At 39.2% G+C, this 23380-nt stretch overlaps 2 protein-coding genes across 6 annotated transcripts in view; one reads left to right on the plus strand and one right to left on the minus strand.

The window, feature by feature from the left end:
- Positions 1–23380, plus strand: part of CMSS1 (cms1 ribosomal small subunit homolog) — a 225447-nt gene that overhangs the window by 88298 nt on the left and 113769 nt on the right. The window contains exon 1 of one of the 2 annotated variants that reach the window (XM_010395909.3): positions 6201–6327. The exons of the other annotated variant lie outside the window; for it this stretch is intronic. Coding sequence (XP_010394211.1) covers positions 6309–6327 — 19 coding nt within the window. The 5' untranslated portion in view covers positions 6201–6308. Of the gene's footprint in view, positions 1–6200; positions 6328–23380 lie in introns of those variants that run through there. 2 annotated transcript variants of the gene reach the window in all.
- Positions 1–23380, minus strand: part of FILIP1L (filamin A interacting protein 1 like) — a 189356-nt gene that overhangs the window by 85626 nt on the left and 80350 nt on the right. For 3 of the 4 annotated variants that reach the window (XM_039558205.1, XM_039558210.1, XM_019283782.2), the window contains exon 3: positions 16636–16725. The exons of the other annotated variant lie outside the window; for it this stretch is intronic. The gene's annotated coding sequence lies outside the window, so the exon portion shown is untranslated. The remainder of the gene's footprint in view (positions 1–16635; positions 16726–23380) is intronic. 4 annotated transcript variants of the gene reach the window in all.

A 23380-nucleotide genomic window follows, 5' to 3' on the forward strand; every position in this document is an offset into this window, starting at 1 on the left:
TTCTGTAGATTAACTGATCTCCTACTAAGTCTTAGGTGGTGTTTGCCCACATATTTGGCAGTTTAAAGCACACACATTCACAGTGCACAGCATGAAAGCATAAGATGAACAAATGTGAAATTTTTACATTAGGAATATATGGTTAGGAATGTATACTCCTTCTTGGAGATGTCAAATTTTATTGTAAGTAGGATTCTTCAGATGGTTGCGTAATAGACCTCTTGGTGATGATCCATGAGAAAATCAAGAGTTTGGGCTCCTTGATGCATCACACAACATTTCTTTGGCAAAACTGGGCATCTCTTTTGAAATATGAAATGAAGGCCTGGATTCCACAAAGCTCCCAGCTCAGAAATCAGTACTTTGAGACATGGACTGATTTTTTCCTTCTCTCTGGTAATAATTTGAAACAACTTCTGCTAAACCCTTCTTTTCTCTCCTCCACAGGAATTCAGCTCTCCTAGTTTGTGGTCCAGCATTTTGCCAAGTTGATGGTAGTCTTGGAAGATGACAGTATATTTATCACATTACAAGTGTACAGTTCTTGTAGTAAATAGGTTAGACACAGGGGACTAGCTTGAGGTGATTTGTCTTGTCAGTGAGGAGCTACCCCTGCCACAAGGCCACAGTGTGAAGCCAAGGGTTTCGTTGTAGTGGGAGAAGGACTCTGAAGTTGCAGGTGCGCTGTAGCTTCAATGTGCTGCTGCAGGATGACACCACCAGTATAATCTTTGGAGGAATCAAATACATTTGATTTGTCCTCAACCTTCTGAACCCATGAAAACATGGGTTCAAAAGGTTGAGGAGGAATCAAAAGTAAAATACCTAGAATGTCTTCAGCTTTCTACTGCTGGGAATAGAGGGTTGAGGGGAATTTTATGCAATTAGCTGAATTGCCTCTGAGATTAATAGGGTTTGGGGTTTTTTTCAGTATGCTTCCATGGATTTAGGTTTGTTTTATCTTTCTTTTTAAAGTAAAATGTTTCATACTTATTTTGTAATTAGATTATGTATAAGGATTAGGGCAAGAGAGGTTTTTGGTTCATGTGAAGAAATGTCTCTGTAACATCAGGTAGATCTAAGAGTTTGAAAAAGTAAACTCTGCTATGTCATATTATCTGCTCCTCTTACTGAACAAAAAAAAAAGGTCAATCTTGCACTATCTGTGTGACAGATTTTTATTGGTAAACTGAAATAAAACTCAGCTGCTCCAATTTCAATTATATAAATTTACTTTCCAAGTATAGAATTTTCTCTTTTTATGAGCATAAGAAATAGTTAACATTATTTAATACAGTGGTTTTAGTTTAATATTTATTAATATTTAATTTACCATTGAATCTAATATTTATTACTGTTATAAACATGGTTTCATATTTATTATTCTGCTGCTGTAATTTTGGCTCTAATGTATAATCACTCTGGAATTACACCATTATCTGAAGCAAAACCATGAAAGAGTGCTACACGAAACAAAAATGTTTCTATCTTAGAAACTGTGTGTCTAAAGTCATCCTTTTCCCTGAGTATCTCGAAACTACCTGGACTGTAGACATTTATGTAGCTGGATAATTCAGTGTTTCAGTTGATAATTTCAGTTTTTCCTCGCTGTGGCTATCTCTCAACTCTCTGTAGGCATCAGTCTCCCTGAAATTTGTAGAGATGTCAGTACCTTTTCCCCTCCATCTGCCCTGTTTGGAACTGGCCTTGGTTCAGGCTGGGACCCCTGGTTAGATATTGGACAAAATGTGCAGCCTCCTTGCTGCAGAGAAACAAGCTCAGGCTATCCTTAGGAAGAATATACTGGGAACTTTGGTTCGCCCCTTCCCAGATTCATCTGTCATGGAGATATTCATGAAAGTGAAGGGTAGGCTATTCAGACTGGTAAAACAAATGGGTTTTTGCATGTGTGACATGTTACTGTAAATCCCACAGGAAATAGTTCAAGTGCGGTATTTTAGGACTCGAGAAGGGGCTCTCCATCTGTTTAGCTTCAGTCTTGTGTAAGGGAAAAAACCCAACCCAAAATTTTCTAAGTTTTGGGTTTCAGGATAGGCCAGAATTTTCTGTGTGGTAAGTCACACACCTTCTGTCTACTGAATGGTGAAGGTTTGTTGTTTTCTTTTGAGGTGGTTTGTTTGAGGGTGGTTTTTTGCAACATTATTGAGGGTTTTTACTGGCTTTTATGTTTTACAGGTTGTCAGTCTGATCTAGTTCATACATTCATATCTCATTTCTCACTCTTTCACATGAGATCCATGTACCTCCCAGGTCAATACCTATGCTTCTGGCTTTTGCTTTCTCTCTGTCCACTAGAAACTTAGTAAATTAATTAATAGGTTCATGGTGTGAACCTATGTAAAGGTGTTGTCTCAGCAATGGCATTAGTTTTGTGTAAGTACATGTTTTACAGAGTTTAAAAAGCAGGGAAAGTTTTTTACTGCACAAGACTCTCTTAAATGTTTCATGTGTTTGCATAGGCACAGATGGGCCCTTTCTTCCCTGGGTTCAACATGATTTTGGTAAATGGGAACCTACAAAAGTAACTATTTCTGTCTTCCTAAAAATACAGGTGAGGTTATTGCCCATACTTCTTTTGCTGCCCTCAGCAGACTTGATGCAGCCAAAATACCATCATTGTGTGATAATTCTATAAATATTTCAAGATAAGTTTTGTGATAGCACGTTTAAAAAAAAATTTTAAATCCTGTTTTTATAGTATTCCCTCGCACTTCCCAAAACTTTCTATCATTGCCAAAATGGGAATATTTAATGTTCAGTTTTAATCATCTAAGCAGGATTTAATGACTATAAATTGAATATTTTTCTTCCTATGTTTTTTAGCAGCATGACAGATCTTCTCATTTTAGAAGTATTTCTCAAAATAATAAGATGCAAAACCTGAATATAACTAAGAGAAGCCTGTAAGAATAAAAGGCAAAAGAAGTTTACTCAGCCCAGTGCTGTTTTTGCATCTCTGACTTCAGTGATTAACTTTCCCTACACATACACAGTTGCACATACCAACACCATTTCAGTGGTGTTTACTGTAATAAGGTCCTGCCTTTCTGATGGAAGGTACATTTTCTCTGGCAAGGTGCTTGTGACAGTCATTTTCTGTCCCCTTCAACATGCTGGTAATGTGGTACAAGGTCACTTTGAAAAGCAGCCTATAATCACAATTCTATAAAAATAATCTAACTGAAGAAATACAACCTTACGACGTTGCTAGCTCTAACAGCTGTGGGCAAAAGAAAAGGAAGAAACCAGTGGTATTTCTTGTATTTCAATGTGCATGTGTGTGTCTTCATACACACATATGACATTTGAAATAATGTATTTGTGTACCAAGAGTGTATCTATGTAATGCTCTTGTGCTTGGTGCTCACAGCAAATACAAAATAAGTATCCTTTATAAGATACTTTCATCAAAAGCGCAGTAGAAGTCCACAAAGTTTTGAAGTATCTTGCTTTTGTTTTCAATGAAAATGTATGGTTAGTAAGCAAGGATTATCTGGGATATGTTATCTAGTGTAAGTTAATTTGTTACCCCACAGTAATTGGTCTGGGTATCTGAGACCCAAACTTCTTAACCCTTGCAGCCATCTCCATTTCCAGTTAACTCATGGGTTTTTTTGTCTGCTTGCTGTTTCTGTGGAGTTTCCTACATCCGTGAGTTGTGAAATAGGCAGCAAGAGGCCACAGCAAGAACTACAGAATAAAAATGTACACCTTCAAAGTTGCATATATGTATTAATTTTCTTCAAGGGTATTTTTGAGAAGCATAGATTTGTTGAGACGTTTGTGTGGGAGTTTTCACCTCAGTGTTGCTTTTCTCCACACATGAAAATAAACCACAGACTTTTAAATATCCTGAGAAAAAATTCTTCAAAGACAGATCAAAGGTCTTTACTAATGTCTGAGGAAGCTGCCTCTCTTGTGAACTCATGTCTATGGAGAGCTGGTTAAGACAATCAAGATTATTATTCCATTGATTTGATCATTTACAGCCTGCTCTGAGAGGAGATGCCTTGTTTGGAGAAGGAGGAGGTGGGGAATCCACAGATGCTCCTAATTTTACCAAGAAAGTAATGAATAAAATAACTTTTTAAAACCAAATCTGTTGACTTTTTCCCCCACTATGCTCTGTGGGTTGCTCTGCTTCAAATGATTGTCTTAAACAGTGCATGTACAAGAGTTTTGTGTAAGAGTGAGTCAATTGACATTTTTTTCTTTTTATCAATTTTATCTGCTTTTGTGGCTGTTGAGTGGTGTGAAATGTCCAGGTATGACTTTCACATCACAGAAATTTTACATCTTTGTTTGTTTCTTTGTTTTTGTTTCATTTTTGTTTGTTTGTTTTGGGGGCTTGTTTTTTGCTTCTTGGTTTTGCTTTGATTTGTCCAAAACTCTCTATCTCATTTTACATAAAAGCAACACAGAACACATATGAGCTAAGCTTTGAAAGTTTGTGAACTTCTCCCTATGCTGGAATTTCCCCACCTTTAGACAGCATTCAGGAAAATAAATTGATTTTTATTCTTTAAGGCCTGGGTTTTCTTTCTTATCTATTTCTTATGTCTGTTTGCTTCATGAACTTCATCTTTTATCATTCAGACCAGTTCTCTATAGGCTCTCTGATAGCAGAGAGCTCTTGACTCTTAGAAGCTGTTGAAAATATTGTTTCTCTTTTGAAGCATTTTACTGGTTTTGTCACGCTGCCACAAAGCATCTGCGGGTGCTAGGTAGGACTTCAGGCTTGTATGTAAACCTAGGGTTTCCAAGTTGGTGGGTTAGGGGTTTTTTTGTTTGTTGTTGTTTTGAGCCAAACTTTTTAATTACCATCTCCATCAATGACTGTGTTCTACTGCTGTCTAGAAATTGGACAATAATCTTATGTTGGTTTATGTGGTCATAAATGAAATAATTCAGTTTTGGTTTTTTGTAGATGTTGGGCTTTTCTTTTAGCTGTGGACTGGAATTTTCTTGTCTATCCTAAGTTTTGATCTTCATTACATTCTGTGATTTGGTACTTTGGAGCAATACTGAGGTTTTCTTTGTAGTCTGTAATACAAAACCAGTGTGATACTGTTTTATTTTCTCCTTGCTCACTTTTCTCATTCATGATAATACCTCAGTAGGTAACAGCAGGCTAACATCTTTTTGTCTGACTGGGATAATCCTTAGTTGTGCAAAAAATTGGCTCTGGCATTTTCCTCTTCCAGCTGCAGCTACAAAATTACAACACATGCATGGCCATGGAAGATTCCTCAACTCATTCCCCATGTTCACATCCTCCATATTTAATATTCAAGAGGAAAATTTGGATAAATATCTAAAATATTTTTCTCAGGAGTTTAATGAAAAGAATATCTCTCTCAGATCTCAAATCTGCTCACTTCTCTTTGCAAATTAGACCTTATTGTCTATGGAACAGAGGGTTTAGGTTTGGGGTTTTGGTGAGGAGAAGGGATGAATGGCAGGAGTTCCCTCCTCACCTCTGAGCCAGGTGTGCTGACTGGCACTGCCCTGTATCCTGCTTATCCAACTCCATAGGACTCTTGTGATGCCTGTGGACAAGTTGCAGGATTTTGGTAAGAGTGCCCTGGGATCACAAGGTGCTCCTAAGAAATTTTGAAGACATTAATTTCTAGGCTTTGGTGCAAGTGGAAATCAGTGTTGTGTATTTCTGCTTTTTGTTGTTTTGGAGTCTTTTTCTTTTGTTTTCTTTGTCTCTTTTTATTCTTTTGTCTTGTTCTCATTAACCTCTAGTTTTACCTGTTGATGTTATGTCAGGAGGATATTTTAAATTATCTACTACATGTTCACCTCCGTACAAATGAACACACAGGAAATATGAGCTGCCCTGTAGATTCTCAAGTCAGCTTTGTAGTTCATTTTTAGTTTTTGAGGATTTTTTTTCATTAAAATTGACTACTGCCTTAAGTAAGTGAAAGCAAAATTACAACTTTCAGAAGTGGCTTATTTTTTTTTATATTGTTCATATTAATTAGTGACTGTGGCTATATGTGTCTGCCAGGAAAATGTGAAAAGCACAGAATTTTAAAAGTAACTGTACACAGTGAAATCAATTTTTGTATGTTTTCACATTACATGTTTTACTAGCCACGACATTCCTTATTATTTATTATAACTCCTTACAGTATTCCCATAGGAATATGCCCTGCTCTGATGACGCAGCTTTGGAAAATGCAATAAAAAAAGCACTGGAAACCTCAGCTTTCTAACAGGAAGTTTCTTGTAAGCAGCGAAGTTAAAATGCCTCCTCCCAGTCAAAAGGAAGTCGGATGGAGGTCAGTGAGCCAGGTAAATGTCCCTCCTCTCTGTCACTAGCTGTGCTTTCTTCCTGTTTTTCCCCCATGTTGGAAGTTTGGTCTTGAGGCGATCAGCTGTGTTTTGGCATAGGGCAGGTAGAGAAAACCCATATATTCCTTTCATTGCTGCATAATGACCCCACAGTGAGGTTCAGATGTAAAGGCAAAAGTGTTGATTTGCGGCTGCAGCTGTGACTTCATCCTGGTTTTGATGATAGTGTAGCCGAGTCCCTGGGGGAAGGGCAAGGCATGCTTGAGAGGTGGCATAGAGCACATACTGTTCTTTGTTCCTCTGGTTTTCCACTTGTTCAAGTAAAATGTCTCTGGCCAGCTGCTAGCCCAGTGGCTAGTGAGAGTTGAGGAAACAGCTTTTGCAGATCTAAATGAGAGCATCTATGAATATTTTGCAAGAGTCTGATGTTCAGAGAGGTCCTAAGGGAACACCAAGGTCTGGATGCCTTCTTCCTCATCCCCACCCCTCTAAAGGCCTCTCTGAAAAGCCCACTTGAAACACCTGTTTATTCTTTTGGAAGAATGGTACTTAAAATGAAAGCAGAATCTTTGTATTGCCCATCTTAACTGCTTGGCAGCAGTTGTCCTACATTTTGATGTGGCTTTGTTACATGTGTGCTGGTGCTGGAGACTTGCAGAAAGCTTGTCCACCTCCCTCTGATGGCCTGTGACAAACAGGGTGGAACTAGGCAGAAGCAAGGTGGAATCCAAAGGACACAGTAGGGACCCTTTTGCTGCCTGTGTTCAGCCCTGCAAATAACGAGATCATCAGGAAGGAACTGCTCCCTGAGCAGCAGTTACCATAAATGGGGTGATCTGCCAGGAGAGCCCCACTGAAATTGCTTTTTTTGGTCTTGGTGGAAATTATATTATATTCCTACTGGTGTTTTCCTGGCAGCCTACAGTTTTTTAGGTGTGTTGAGGAGGGCATGAACAGGTGACTCCAAATGTTTGCATTTAACATGCAAGTCCTTCCTAGCGAAGCAATGAGTCATATCCTGCAAGCACAGACAGCTTCCTTAGCTTGCTGCTTAGCAGGGCTTCACCAAAATTATTTTATCAGAAGCTAATATTTAGCTCCTGAGAGCATCATGCCTCTTCTGCATATAAATAGTGCTAATTTGTTATACAGTAAACCCCTGAGTTAATGTCACTTCTGACAGTACCTGTGCACCTCATCATCTGAAGGTCCAGACATGTCTCCTGTAGCTATAGTATATATGCATATATGGAAAAGGTACTGCCTGGTCAAACTCCTGACTTGTAAGTTTGTTTGTGAACATTTGCTTAGCATGAAAAAAAACAAGATGAATTCCAAAGTGGACACTCCTTCTCCCTTTTACTTACTGGGTGGTTGTAAAGGAGTCATTTTAATGCACAGCAGGTGTGTGCATGTAGTCATCATATGTTCCCATGCATTAACAGTATTGACTAGTTCTTTCTCTAAAAGGATAATTTTTCTTAGTTCTCTGTTCAAATCAGTTCTGTTTGAGCAAATAAGTATTTAAAAAGTGTTAACAGTAGAGTGGATTTACCTTAAGATGATACACAGCCTTGACTAGCTAGATGTTCCTGTATGTGCAAGCAGTACTATTTGAGGAACAATCACTGATCATATTCATTCTCTGACACCAAAATTTAAGTTAAATGTCCAGAGGTAAAATAAAGGTAAGGCTTTTAAAGGAAAGGCCAGAGAATCTGTCGTGTATCATTTAAAACAAAATACCCAGTGCACATGGTGGGATTCTGCAAGCTTTCTTTGTGCTGATAGGCCCATAAAGGTCTGTGGGGCTACATGTAAAGATTGGATTACAGGGTTAGGGATGGTATTTTGTGACTCCTACTGCTCGTCTAACTCTGAGTACATGTATTTGCCTTTAAGTATAGTCTGGACAGTCTCAAAACGTAGCTTGTTAAAGGTCTCTTGTTAACACAAGTATATTTATTAATTAAGGAACAAATGTAGAGACATTAAGATGTTTAATTTAAGGTTTAGTCATTTTTTTGCCACACAGCCTTAAAAAAGAAAAATATGAGAAAAAAAAAAAAAAAAACCAACACACACACAAAAGCCCCCCACATGAACCAAAAATAACCCCACCAAAGAACCACCATCATCACAAAAAAAACCCCATAACAACCACCAGACCATAGAATTTACTGGGGTAAGAGAGGGGAACGTATATCCATAACTGAGAAGTAAGACTGACTGTGGTGATCGGTTTACCCCTTGCTTTTCCTATCCCATATTGTTCCACCCTCTCCCCCATTTTCCCCTGCCCCTAGCCCTGGCCACTCCCTGGGCTCTCCCTATTGGTTCCTGTACCCCAGCCCCGCCCAGGTACCGCCCCTGTGATCTGACAAAACCCCTCTGTGCCTGGATCACGAGGTCTCTGCCTCTGGGGGTCTCAGGGACAAGTTGTCACTATTAAAAGTCCTCTGAAAGCCTCATGGAGGGACCCTTCTCGCCTCCCTCGCCGTCACTGGGTTGTAGAGCTGATAGCTAGCCAGAGCAAGAGTACAGAGCCGTCCAAAAAGGACTACGGGAGGACAGAATGGCTGCCCTGCCCTAAGAAGCCCCGCTGAGCTCCCAGGGAAAGCTGCAGCTTGCTAAACTAAACCTAGCACTACAACAACTGACTGTCCAGAGGAAAAAATATGGAAGAAATGCATATGTATGATAAATACAACGTAGATTGTGGCTTTTAACACTGGCTTTAATAATGTCAGGAATACTGTTCATCATTGTTCTCTTTTTTTGCATGAGCTTAAGACAAATAATGTAGGTTTATCCTCAGAGCATTTACATAGTGAGGTTGTTTAGGTCACAGTTTCAGCTTCGTGCAAATGCGAGTGGCACAGCTGAAATGTACCCATCTCTTTAACATTAGTGATTCCTTTAAAATGTATGTGGTGACAGGCAAAGGCTTCAACAGTAAATAGTAGGGCTTCTTGTTTCAGAAAATAGAATTACATTGGAGTAAGTTGCTCTTCTATGAGTTAAGTAAAATCCAGTCATTTTTGGATAAAATGGAAGTAGCCTTTTGGAAATGCATATTCTAGATTTAGTTTTGCTTTATTTGAACGTGATACATACAACTTCTTAAAGTCCTGCTAGGTCTGAGACAGGGTTCCTAAATGCTAACTAGTAAAATTAACAAGAGTGATCATTCAGAAACCTGATTACCTTACTGCATCTGCATTGTGCCTTTCAAAACGAAGTTATTGCTAAGGGGATATTGCAACGGACTGCGTTTCTTTGGGATCTGAACAATGAAGAAGCCTTATAGCAAATTCTTGTTCTTGTGGTGCTCTTCAAATGTCTGTTAAGCCAGTGTTATCCCAACTGATATCCTTTATGTTCTGTGATCAACAGAGGTGGTCAGAGATGTGGGGCTTTAAGAATCTAGACTAGGTACAATTCAGTTTAGCAAGCAGAACTTGATCCTAAATGATTACTATTGTTCAGGGCCTGTAAAAATAGTTTGGAGGCTTAGTCACTACTACAGTAATAAATGTAGTGAGCAAGCTTTGAAAAAAATATTAAGACCAGTATCCCGTGAAGCTATACAGGCCACCTGTGCAAGACGTAACCCTGTGGAGATTTAAGGCCGCCTTCCCAAAGGGCCTGTACGATACTTGAAAGGCACAGCTTTGTTGAATTTGCAGCTGCATGGTCAGGTATGGGCTCTGATCATCTGCTCCCTGGCCTGGCAGGTCCAGCAAAGGCAGGGTTTGGCCACTGTCCAGCTGCTGGAGCAGTGATGTTTGCCAGCCCTGCTCTGAGGGGTCGCATGTGTCCCTGCCGTGCTCCCTGCCCCGGCTGCCTCCGGGTTTGCTGCTGTGCCCTGGAGCACAGAGCACCTCTGCACCTGCTGACCTTGGCACTGGGGACAGACTGGGTGGCCTGGGAGGATGAAGGGGCAGAAGGGAGGGAGGAAGGAAGCCCTTGACAAAACATGGATGACAGTTTTGGGGAAGTGGCCGTGTCACCAATGTTAGAGTGTCATCTTTGTCTTAGGGAAGCTGTGCATGCAGGGTGAACTGGACAGAGCATCTGGAAGGCTGTGAATAACTCTGTGCCCTACTGTGGGACACAAATAAAGCTCATATGTCTTTACATATATAAAATTACCTGTCTCTAAAACACATTCTACTGTGAGGGATAATTTTAAGGGCTGAGACCATGACATGTAAAAAAAGGATGATTCTGTGTCCAGAATCAGATCTCTTAATATTAGTGTTTGTGCAGGAAGGTTTTCACACTTGGGCTTCTTGTTCAGTGCAACATACCAGAGTTTGTTTTGCTGAAGAATTAGTGTCAGAATTGTAGCAGGAAAATTTCTATGAAAATAGATGGCTTATCAGCCTATTTAATTAGTTACTTCTATCTCTAAGAAAAAGTCCTGAGGCAGTTATTAGCAACTGATACTCAGCAAAGAGGTCTTGTGGGGGATCCCTTGTCATTGTTCTGGGAGTACTTCATCTTAGTCTCTAGCACTGCTCAGAAACCAGAGAGCTTTAACACAGCAGGTAAACTAAACCAGAAGGCATCATAATGCCTTTGTGCAAATATATTTTGGGTATGGGATGTAGTTGATTCCCTATCTTCATAAAATGTAAAGTAGCACCAGACTGCGTATACCCTTATCTCGTAGGACAAGCAGACCATGACTGCTCAAATGGGAAAGAAAATGTGTAAGACGCATGTGATTTAGGACTCAGATATCCTGAGCAGTACACATGAAGTAATGGGAATAGTTATTTGCTCACAGCATGATGATGGGGATCTCTCAGTGGATCAGTCTGACAGAGAATTGAAACAAAGTGGAGTACTTTGATGTACAGCATTTAGCTAAACCACTGGGGTGAGTGCCACAGGATACAGCTGAGGCCAGAGGTTCATTCAGTGAGGATGTTCACACAGGAACAGTTTGGTTGTGGTAGTTTAGCAGGATGTTCTGAAGGCAGCCTAAATCCTTAAGTGACAGCTGAGGGCATGCTAGGAGAAGGATCACTCCCATTACTGTCTTTGTGCAAACATCTGCTTTTGGCCACTGTCAGAAAGGTTTTTGAACTAGATCAGCCTCTGGCTTTCCTGATGCATTTTTCCTGTAGCACAGGTGAGACTCTAGACTATTAGTTCTCCAGCACCTTTTAAAGCTAGGTAGTAAAATACATTTTGTATCAATCCACTAATTATTTACAGTAGGGACTTAGGCTAACTTTGCCCATGCAATACTTTATACACCAGAAGTTAACTGCTGTCACGAGTTGTTATTTCCATTGAGAAGAGTGATTCATCTTTCCATGAGTAGTCAACAGATCTCTCAGTGGGAATCAAATTTTCATTCATGTCACCATTCTGTAGGAGAAAATACATATGGAAACAGGATACTGTGTTTGGATACATGTGTTTTCTGTTGAACTGGGTTGTCTAAGAACTTTTGTCTCAAGTGTTTTGAGTAAATTTAATATTTAATTGTCCATAGTTAGCTTCAGAATGGTAGTTTTGAAGGAAAAGGCTTACTCTTACAGAAACAGGTACACTTCAGTATAGCTTCTGAAATGTGCCTCAGTCCTGATTAGGAAAACCAGCTTTTAGCTGCTATAACTGCTACTGGGGATGGTTTTCCAATCAATGTTTTCCCTGATGTGTGTTTCTGTTGTATTTCTTTCTGGTGAAAATTTGCCTTACCTTTCTTTAATTGCTCATTAGAATGGTCTATTAGAGATGTTACTTACATTGGAAAAGCCTCCTGGGCAAGAGCTAACCATACCAGAGATGCCTACTGCACTACTGTAGCTGTGAAAATTTGGACAGAATGATCATTTGGAGAACACAATTTCAGGATCTATAAATCCAGCATATCACAAGTTACCTTGCACTTTGCTTGTGTCCCTGTGTTGAATTTTTTGTTTTTATCTTTTTGCTTCAGCTGTCTTTTTAATACTCAGTATACAGTCTTAGTAGGGGAATGGAATGGAATTTGGAAATATCTGAAGTACAAATATCACAGTTTTACAACGAGAATAAATATGCTACTGAACAGCATCTGTATAAAGTTGGGGTAACAGTGTACATATTTTCAAGTATTGTATTTCTTGTGAAGACATGTCTGTGAAGGTTAAATCAAAGGGCAGCTTTTTGAGAGGGCTTTGAAACTGTGCCCCATGACAGGATACAGGATTTTGATCTATTGAGTTTTAAGAACTAAATTTAAAAACAGTATTTGTCCCCAGTCCTAGTCTTGAGGAGTTGGCATCCTTAAAATGATTTTCATAACACAAGCCCAAAGTGCAGGAGAATCAGTTTTCCAAGTGCAGGGTCCTAAGCTTTGTGCAACCACCGGAGTGATGACAGTCAGAGGAACACTGTGAGAATGTTATCAATCATCATTTTCTTTTGGTGCTTCCTGCAGCACACTATGGTTCAGGCAATGATTGTGGTAAGAGGCTTTTAAATTGATATAAAGACCAAGTTGATTTGACATGTTTTTTAACCAAGTGTTTATTAGTTGAAATAATCTTGGGTGTTTTTTGGCATAGTTTATGTTTGAGTGGGAACTTGAATCATTGTCAGAAGTCTGTGTATATTTGAGCATGTTAAGCTGAAGTTACCAAATGGAACTGTGGGAGGCTTTTGGCTTGTGTTTGTGGAGTATAAACCAAAGCTCCTACCTTGCTGCCTCAAGAGCCACAAAAATGTTAACAGAAGTCAGAGATGCAAGAAAAAATGTATTCCATATAGCCTGTCTACTTGCCAGTACTAGCTTTTTTCTTGGGTTACTTTCCACTATTTTTTTTCCATCTAGTTTAAGGTATCACAAGGGATGAGACTTCCTCTGCATTCCCATGGAAATTATTTTGCAGTCCTCATAAGACTTTGTGAAATTTTTTTTCCTTATTTATATTTCCTGGTTCTTATATTTCCAGAGCAGAATCTGCACCAACTGTCAGGGGTTGCTTTCCTGTTAGCTTCGGCAAAATGATTCAGGCTTCCTTCTTGCTCCTGTCTGCTTTTGTTCAACTGAGTGAACCAGTGAACATTCACATGCCTCAAACTACAAGTCTTTTAGGATAGGTGATACTTTGCTGACGGCTGTGAACCTTTTAAATCAACCTGCACGTATCAGGTGAAGCAGCTGGAGCTCTTAGAGTTTCTTTTATTGCATTTTCTTTTGTGCGTCTCAGACTGGGTTTTCACACAAAGTCTTCCTAACTGGTTTCCCATGTTTTCCTCTCTTCTATCCCTCTCCCCTTTAACGCTAAGGTACTTGTGCATTAAGCCTCACAATAGGCTGATGGAAAGGCCAATTACAGGCACTTAAAGCTAGACTAAGATGAAGTCAACGATTCATCAGTAAGCAAAAGCTAAAATTAATCATGTAACCTGCATGTAAGATTGGGCACTTTGTCCCCATTTCATCAAGATAATACGTCCCTAAAGAACACGTTGCTTGTATTTAGACAGTTAAGTGCCCAAGACAAACTAATTTGAATTGTTGTACGAGTCTGCAGGAACATGTGAGCTTTTGCAATTGTTTCAAACCCCAAAATATTTCTGGTCTATTGTAATTTAATTGGTTCTCTCCATTTTATCTTTTGATAATGCATAATAACATTAAATACATATTTACTCTAATTATTGTAACTAAATTCATCAGGAACTGTCGTGATAGGACACGGAATTCATTTGAATTCATTTGATTAATGAGCCAGGTGAAGTGATTGGAAATTGCTTACTTCTCCATTCTGTCTTTGTGTTTTGCTTGTTTTGCTGAGCTAATTTCTTGTGTGTTGACTGGCTTCCCAGCTTTTAAAAAGCTTGAGCTACTGTACACAATGAGGTGCACAGTGGCAGCTGCTTCTTGAAAAGTTGCCATTTGGAAGGAAGCACAGAGGTTGTCCTGCAGACCTGCATGCACATGCAAAACATACATTACATGTGGATACGCCCTGCCTCAGGTGGGAACAGAAGCTGCCAAAGGCATACAGAGACTTTTGTAACACAGGATCAGTTTTGTGAAAGATTTGGTTTTAAATCTTTTTCTTCCCCCAAGCTGAGTTTGTAAATGCTTTCTTAGATCTGTTGTGCATTCTGATGTGTTACACAGTCTGATAACAGATGAGCAGTTTTGCTTGGTGCCAAAACCCTGCAAAGTGTGAGCAGTATGGAGCCTAGGGAGGAATGCTGGTCTTTTAAAACTACGCCAACCTTAATATTGTAACTAAATTATGGTTTAAATCACAAAGTCATCTCAGTATTCTTAGAAGATGCAAACTAGGATCACTGTACATAAAGGGGGAAGATGTGTGCAACACCTGTAAATACACCGTGAAAAAGGAAAGTAAGAAGCTGTGGATATCACTCATATCAGGATATTTGTGCTGCATGATCACGGTCTCTCACCAATTTCATAGCTGAGCATTTTTAAAACATACTCACACTCCTAGTTGCTGTTCTCTCAGAGCCTTTTCTGGTGCCTGAATTGGAAAGACTGTGGTGTGGCATAGAGCTGTTCTTGCCTCCTCCACGGCTGTTACAAAATGTGTCGAAAAGCAACAAAGCAGAGAAGCTTAGGTTTGGTGATGCACTAAGTTTGTGTCATCTTAAAGCTGCTCAAAAGGAAACCTTGGCCAGTGCAATTCAGTAAACTGATTGCAAGTGAATTTACACCAGGAGTGGAACTTAAAAATAATTAAACACATTAACTTTTATACAAGTAAAGCTTGTATGCCAGATACCATTAGCCTGCATCTTTGTGGCTCTGTCTGCCCTCCCACAGCCAGTATAACATGGGTGCAGGTTTTGGCTTGTTTAATGGAAATATGGGCATGATTGATACAGATCAAATTTTTGCTACTGAAAGATTCATTCATGCACTGAGCTCATGCTAGTGATTGTGTGAATGGTGCTTCCTAAACAACTTTAAAAGGTTTCTGACAGTCAGCCTGACCTGAGACAGCTAGTTTTAAAACGTCAGGAAGTTTTGTGAGGGTATTGGGGATGGAAGTTTGTTGTGTCATCCTGTAACGAAGTTCTGTGCAAATTCAGAGTACTCTTTGCTGCTTATACAGTTTTAGTGCAGCTTTATTGGTCCTACTGAGCAAATGTACAGTTTTATTTGCTGAGAGTCAGCCAAGTGGGCCTCTGTGGGAGAATGCTGATGAACGTGACTATTTTAAACCTGGGTGTCTCTCTGCTGTTTTTCAAGCACAATGTGTCTCTTTTTTCTGCATATATCATGTTGTCTTGCCCCCCCATCCCTGATTTGGCCTGGCTGCCACAAAGGTGGTAACACTTCTCAAGTTTTCATTGCATGCTCTCTTCATGATCTTGCTAATTTTTGCTCACCTGAAAAGCTCAGTCTTTTAGTTCTGTCTGTTAAGCCCTTTGAGACTGTTCAGCACCCTGAACAGTCATTATTCTTCCAGTATTCCTGCAAGACTGCAATGTCTGTTTTGGTGAGGCAGTTAAGGAGTTAAAGGCTTGTGGAGTTTCAAAGAAATGCCGGACAGCTGCTGTAAAGTATCGATACAAATCCTAGCTGACCTCATTCTTGTCAGACAACAGTGATAATATCCAAAAACGGGTGCAAGACAGGAAGTGTTTCAGAAAGGTATGTGTTTCATGCAAAGACATCAGAAATGTGCTTTCTCCCAGGGCCACTTAGCATAAGATCCATATTAATTTAAATGAAACAGTGAAATTCCAGCATATGTTTACAGAAATATCATTTCAGTCCAGAAAAAACATTGCTTGTTGCTCTAGTGTACAAATGGCAAAAGCAGTTGAGGTAACCACTGTATGTATTTAATATAATGATATTGCTGGCTATATGAACCTACTTTTTAAACATATGGAGGCTTCGCATAATTTCTGATAGGTTTGTTTACTATTTTAAGGGGTATCTTTGACTTGAGAAAGTGGCAAAGGAAGACTACAAATCTCCTTACATTTTCCCATTTACCTTATACTCAAAGACTGATTTGATATCTAATGAGCTTTTCACTAATTTAATCAACTGAGTTCCTTAGTAAGCAGAACAAAATCTCATTTTCCCCCTAATGCATTCTCTAACTTAGAATGTAAAAGAATTGGCTTTTGAAAGACTTAACATTTTTTACTAGTCAATCTGCCAAGGTATCTGCAAATAGTGTCCTGTATGTACAGGTTGCCATTATTTTCATTGTACTCAAAAGTTCAGACATGAGAAAGCTTATATTTTATTTATATTTTTCAGAAGTACCGACGTAAAAGCATGCAAATAAAAATAATTCCTACCAGATCAGAGCTCTTCTACGGATAGGTAGCGATATTTTCCCTAAATTTCCTCTTCGTTGTCTCCAGAATTGTGCCTCTTATAGTATGAATCTGTAGTAAAAATCAAACGTAAATGATTTTTTTTTTAACAAGCATATGTAAATATTGGCTGAGAGATTTCTTTAGATTGCAGAGGTCCCTATTTCAACATTAGCTTGATAAATTTTTATAAAATAATTTATTAAGAGTTAGACTAGCTCCAGTAAAGATTCTACCATTTAAAAAGGCACACATGAATAATATGATTAACTGTAATGAAGTCTAGCAGATGCCTGTAGGAATATTAAAGCACTGCTATTTAGCCTCTGCTCTTTGTTTCATTTAAAATTAGATTCTTCTGTACTTCTTTTCCTGTCTTCTTCTATAGTTTAATAAATATTCATTTATGTTGGTAGGGAATGAACAAATTCTATCTGCTGGAACTTATGTAGTAATTTCCTCTTTGGAAATTCACCTGTTCGTGAAGCTGGGTCACTGATCTTGAAGGGCCCTTTGAAAAGTGTAGCTCAGAGCCAGGGATCATGGGGATGCTGAATGGTATAATAGTACAGGTTGGGCTTTTTTATGGAGATGTGACCTAGGACCTCAGGGGAGGTGCATGAGGAGATCAAGGCAGGCTAGTGGAGAGAAGACCTGAGTGCAGCTGAACTCAGCCCTGCTACATGCCGAGGAATGAAACAAATATGACCTGTGTTTTTAGAAGATGATCCAAGGATGTAACAGAAAAGAAAGGAAAGGAAAATGGGATTGTTTGGATGCAGGAAGGCATGTTTTTTGTTATTTGCTGGTAGCAACTCGTTTAGTATACACACACAGTTGTTTCAAACTGAATTATATTTTAGATTTGTCTGCTGTTTCTGGAAGTTATTGCCAAGAGTGAAAAACCGCACAATACATTTCTAGTATTAAACCATCTATTACTGATGGGTAATGACAGAGTAGAGGGAGAAGGCACCAGTTAGTCTGGGTTAGCTCATGTGGTCTGGATAACTCTTTCTTGAACCCTTAGATTTCTAAAGTTCTCCTGAGCTATGTTGATTTCCCACTGCTTTCTGCATGTGATGAATTGTCTCCATGTCGATGTCAGGTAATCTCAAGTATTCCTATGATAATCTTCCTGAAACTTTTTCAGGTTATGTGCCTTCTGATCACTTTTCTAGTGGCTATTTTAATAAGATAACAAATACCAGAAAGGCTGCAATAACACCTCTTAACAAAAGAAGTATGTTTGAGTTTTTAAAACTACAGATGGCCTATGTTGTCACTTACATTTTATTTATCTTTGCTTTTAAATGCTACAGACACAAAATTTTGGATCTGTAGTGGCTTTCTTGTTTAAATTCTGTATTTTTGATGGTGAAGCAGGGAATTCATTCTCTAAAGTCAAAAGGGCTAACCTTTGGAGAAAGTTTTTGTAATTTCCAAACGGTTACTGATTCAAACACGGGAGGGAGATAAAACCAGAATCCTGTTTTACTAATTGTTGGTTAAAACAGAAAACTTTTTGTGAGATGCAGTGTAAATATTCACCTTACAAAATCATCTAGTGATGCAAGATATGAGAAATGATGTCAATCCATCAGTCTGTCTCCTTGGCTTTTTGAGGAGATCTACCACAAGGAACTTAATAAACGTGTTTTCTTGTAACAGTGATGTAAAAATTTTGTTATTTAAGGGTTTTTTGTTTATTTTTCTTCAACATATATTGAGTTGATTTTGACCAGTTAATGTGGTGGCTTTTGTTTCTGTTCAGTTCATAATTCCAGCCAGTTCTGTGGCTATCCCTTTTTGATCTCAGTGTATTCTGATCTTTCTCCTGCATCTTTAGACATCCAGTTGAAGCATTTACCTCCTTATGAAATGTGTAGAAGGATTTGGCACTTGTCTTCGTATTCTGAAAGGAACTAAAACCAGGCTGTTGTGATTGTCTCCATCAAAGGCTCTTCTACGGTGCACACAGAACATCAAGGAATATATTGTCTTACTGCTTAGAAAGCTCTGTTTAAAAATCTGTGGATTTGTTGGTGAAAATAGTAGGATTTCTGAATTGATTTGAAGGGGTTTTTTTTAAACCCAAGGAATTGAGACACTTGTTCAATTCATGTTTTAGCCTTTGTGCTACTGAGCATTTTAAGGTGGATAATTGAGATAAGGCCTGGCATGGATGAGTTAAAGGTGTCGGTTTGTGAGTAGTTACCTGTGAAACGTAGAAATGCTCAAAATCACAACACCCTGCTCTCTCTTGCATACTTGGAATGACACCTACATATGCATTAATAACCAAGAGGAAATATTAAAGTATTAACAGGGTGCATGAAAGTCCTGATAGTAGCAAGGGAAGGTAGTGTTTCCAAAGAGCAAGGCTGTAGTTTGGGGTGGTTAGACATGCCTTCCTTGAATGAATGGGATAAAATACCTAAGTCACTCCACCGCTGTCACCTCTCTCCACACTTACAGCCTGTTTATGTGCTCTTTGAGTAGCAGTTGTGCAAACTCTCTTGACCGGCATTGTCTTACGGAATTCGTACAATTGCTCCAAGAAAACCATTTGCATTGCACCTGTGGCAGTTTGGTAGGAGTTGCTTGTGCTCTGCTTTGGCTCTCTGCCCTTCTTTCAGAAGGCACGATTTGATTCTTCTGAGCCTGTTTCTGCTCTGCTAAAGGGGGCAGTGATGCTGCCCTGTTTTGGTAAGGCATGCTTCTGATCGAGAGGTGAAAGACCAGATAGAGCCTTCTTTTTACCGATCCCAAGAGAACTTGAATGCAATGCAGTCTCTGAAGGAGATTTAAGGAAATCCCGCTGGGATTTGATTCTGTGTCTGAGTCATTTGAGCTTGTTTTTTGACCCATTAATAAACCCTTGTCACACTACTGCTGTTGCCTTTTGTTATAGTCATTACATTCCTCTGGAGTCTCTGTAGCCATTGTCTGTTTTGTTTCTTTGGTTTTGTTTTCCTTCACTAGGGATAGATTTTTAAGTTGGCAGAAGGCATAAAATTCAGTTCCCACCACCCGAAAACTCTGTGCGTTTGCATGGGGTATATAATAGCCATGCAAGCTCCATTGCACGTTCCCTTTGGGAAAGTGCAGCTTCCAGTCTCCCTCCAGTAGGTTGCAGCCTTAGCGGGCTGGGAGTATTCCTCCTCCTTGCCTTTCTGCAGCTGGTACTGGAAAAGGAAGCAGTGCCACAGAGGAAGGTATAGGAAAGGCCTCTAAAGACCCAGATATGTGCTGTGGGGTATTCAACTCTGCGGAAAGCTCTTCTTAGCCTTTTGTTTGTGCGCGGAGGCACACACAGGCTCTCCCCATGGGACAGATACCTAATGTATTTAAAAGAGTCTCTGTGAGCTTTGGCTCTCTACTGAGTGTGTGTGGGCCATTTGGAACAGACAGCTTTCTCAGAGGGGACAAAGGTCAGTTTAAAATTTTTAGGTGTACTATGTAATGCAAGCTGTTGGCAGATTTGGAAGATACCCTTGAAATCTTTGTCAAGGAAGAGGCCTTTTGTTTCCAAGAGAAAGTTTTGGATGCAGAGTGGGAAGAGGACTATTTGCTAGATATGTCTGAAATATGTTTGTTTTGAAAGCCACTACTGAATTAGGGGTAAACTGTGAGCCTGGTTTATGTACCTCAGGGCAGGGGAAGATGGAATCTGTTGTTTATCTGAGTGCAGGTTTTCCCCAGGGTGCTCATATACACTACAGAATATTCATTAAGCTGTTGGCATTGTATCTCTAAATCTTTTCTTTGGTTTCAGGTCTTAAATTAAAAAACACAAGCCAGATACCCCCACTCCTCCCAAAATAAACCTAAGTTGTGAAACTGTCCTTCACGCTTTTGCTGAATGAAGCACAAACACCTACTGTTTTCTGGAAAACCCTGTTTATCAATGTAGACGCTCTTCTGGAGAGTTGTTTCACAGTCCCGCACAGTCTTTACCTGACCTTCAGAAAGACTGATGACAAAGGGAATAGTTGTAAGGCAGATTACTGCCTATTTCAGATTTGGGGTTATCAGAGTTTTCCAGTACATGACACTGAACAACTACCAGGGAAAAAAAAATATTTTGCTTCTCTCAAGTTACCATTGGCTTTAAAGTAAGAAGCCAGGAAAGGGACATACCATTTACATATGTTTAGAAAACCTTCAAAACATCTTGTTTTAAATTTTAATTAAGAGAGTTAGGTCTATTGTCATGGCACTATGGAGAAGCTTTCCAAGCTGGTGTGAGAAGATAAGTGCATTTTCTTTGTTATTTTGCATTCCCTAATATTGTGATATATTGTGCTACCATTTTAGCTGTACGGTTGGTCATATTTTGTACACTACTTTTAATATTGCCAAAAGGATACCATTAATAATGAGCAGGAACAAAATGGTTAGCTGGTTTTAACTGAGGTGTCATATTTCAGCTATTTCAGCTCAGCTGTTGTAGAGGGTCAAAGACAAAGAAGATTTCAATTTCTAGAACTTTGCTTTAAGATGGAAAGTAGACCTGCAGCCCTGTGGTTCAAAGTCACGAAGTTAAGAAATTGATTTGGCAGTTCACAGGATTGTTGCTGAGATAAAATGAGAGCGAAGTGAGGGAAGAAGAAGTGTTCAGTGGGAAGGAAGCATCAAGAAAATAGACAGTCTGCTTAGGAAGACTTAGAAGCAGGTGAAGCCATGAGAAACTGAACAAAATATCATCATAAATAGTGGGTTTGCCATACACTTAGAGAGATTTGAGCACACATTTTCTGTGGGTGCTCTTCTGGACATTGCTACTGTGAAATGGCTTTTGTAGACTTGAGTTTTACACAGCTGCTGTTACTACCTGCACACCTTGCATGTTTTGGGTGATAATTTTGTTTGTTTGAAGAAACTAAAGATAATTTCACACTGCCTTCAAGGTAATCTACTGGGTTTTTTATTTGCTTCACAGTGAATGGAAGTGATCTGTCCTTCCTTCAAGCGACCATTACTTTTACAGGATGTTTAAGGTGAAATAGCCATATACAGTAATGTAGATTATGGCCACATTTATCAAAGTGACTGCCGTAAATTTGGACTGAGTAATAATTTTTAAAAGCAATTCTGAAATTTTCCATTTTTCTCTTGCCCCAGTGACTCCCTTTATCCTTTTTATATTTAGTGGAGTAACCAAGATACCTGGCTGAGACATGAATCTTGCCTAACAGTACACTTTGTACTCAATGTACAATTGGTTCATAACTGTACACTATAAAAGATGTTTAAAAACATCTAGACTAACATGGAAATTATGTAACTGTGGTGCAAACTTCAAAAGAAAGCTTGGGGGTTTCCCCCCGCCCGCTTTGCTTTGTTTAGGTACATGTTTGGGCCGGTTTTTTATCCGTGCACTCTTGCAAATCCTTCGTATTTGTACTCTTAAGTAACTGGTTCATCAGGAACTTTTAACGAACTGTGTAATCTCACAGTGGGAAGATACCATTTTTTGGGTTTTTTCCTAGTTTCCATGTTCTTTTAGGGTGTGGTAAAATGAAATTTAGGTTGGTCTTTCCTTTTTTGACCTGCCAAAGTGTTTGTTCTGTTAGCATTGCTCTGCTCCCTGTAAATCAGACATTCTTCTCGGGCTGCGTCAGGTTACTAATGACATGATTAATGCAGGAAGGGTAGAGAAGGATGACGTAGTGGCTCATGCAAAGTTTACCTGAGAATTATCTGTAGCTCTCTACTGTTTAGTGTCTGTGTGAGTCATGGCCTGAAGCTCTGCCATTCCCTGTTCTTCAGCTGGGCAAGATCACACTTACCTCATTCTATGTATGCATTTCTCCCTTTCCTGCCAGATCTGATTAGAAGCACTTTTGTTTTAAACTCTGTTTATGAAACATTAAATACACTTTTTGCAGATAGCTGACCATAAGGCTAAATGAAAAGTGCCATTAGATATCTGCAATCCAGACAGCTTTAGAAACTTTCTCTGTCCTTACATGAATTCTGATTTTTATCAGCTGAAGTCTTTTTCATGTTCATGGGTTTAACAGTGGTAGTGTGATGATATTAGTGAGCTTTGCAATAGGACCAATGCAATGAATCAGTTGCTGTCTGTCAGTAGTCTCCTGTTTCTTCTTGTGTATTTGTACAGATAAAAGCTTACAAAATACAAACAGCAAGTTTGTGCTGCTGTCTCCAGCTTTTGAAACTTCCTTGGGCTGCAGGTGCAAGAGTTCCCATCAAATTTGGTTCACCTATTGGTTCCTTAATGAAGCATTTGGGAAATGTATCTTACTGATACGAAAACGTGGGCGTGTTCTGTGATACGCTTTGAAGCCATGGTCGTTCCCTTACTGAGGGCTGGCTCAATGTACCTGCTGACAATATTTGTTCTGCTGTTTGTGTATGTGTGTCCTTTAACTGTCACATGTTCTTAAGTCTCTCTTAGAAGACCAGAATAAAATCAGTGTAGAATTTCAAGTAATGCTGATTATTTTTTCAAGATTCCTTTGTTTTGTCTGTAAAACTGTCACAAAGTCATTGGCATCCTTCAGGACTTCAGCTTTCCTCAGCAGAAACTGTCACCTTTACTCTGTGTGAGTTGCTGTCTGAATTATCTTGTGCAAAAAGTGCTTAATGTTTAACTGTACAAGAATATGCTGAAAGCAGGCTATCATTTTCCAGCCAGCTTGCATCTCACAACCTGCCAAAGCCTATATCAGGAATACATTGTGTGGGAAAACGTTCT

The sequence above is a fragment of the Corvus cornix genome, chromosome 1 (genome assembly GCF_000738735.6).
Source record: "Corvus cornix cornix isolate S_Up_H32 chromosome 1, ASM73873v5, whole genome shotgun sequence".
NCBI classification, from domain to species: Eukaryota; Metazoa; Chordata; class Aves; order Passeriformes; family Corvidae; genus Corvus; species Corvus cornix.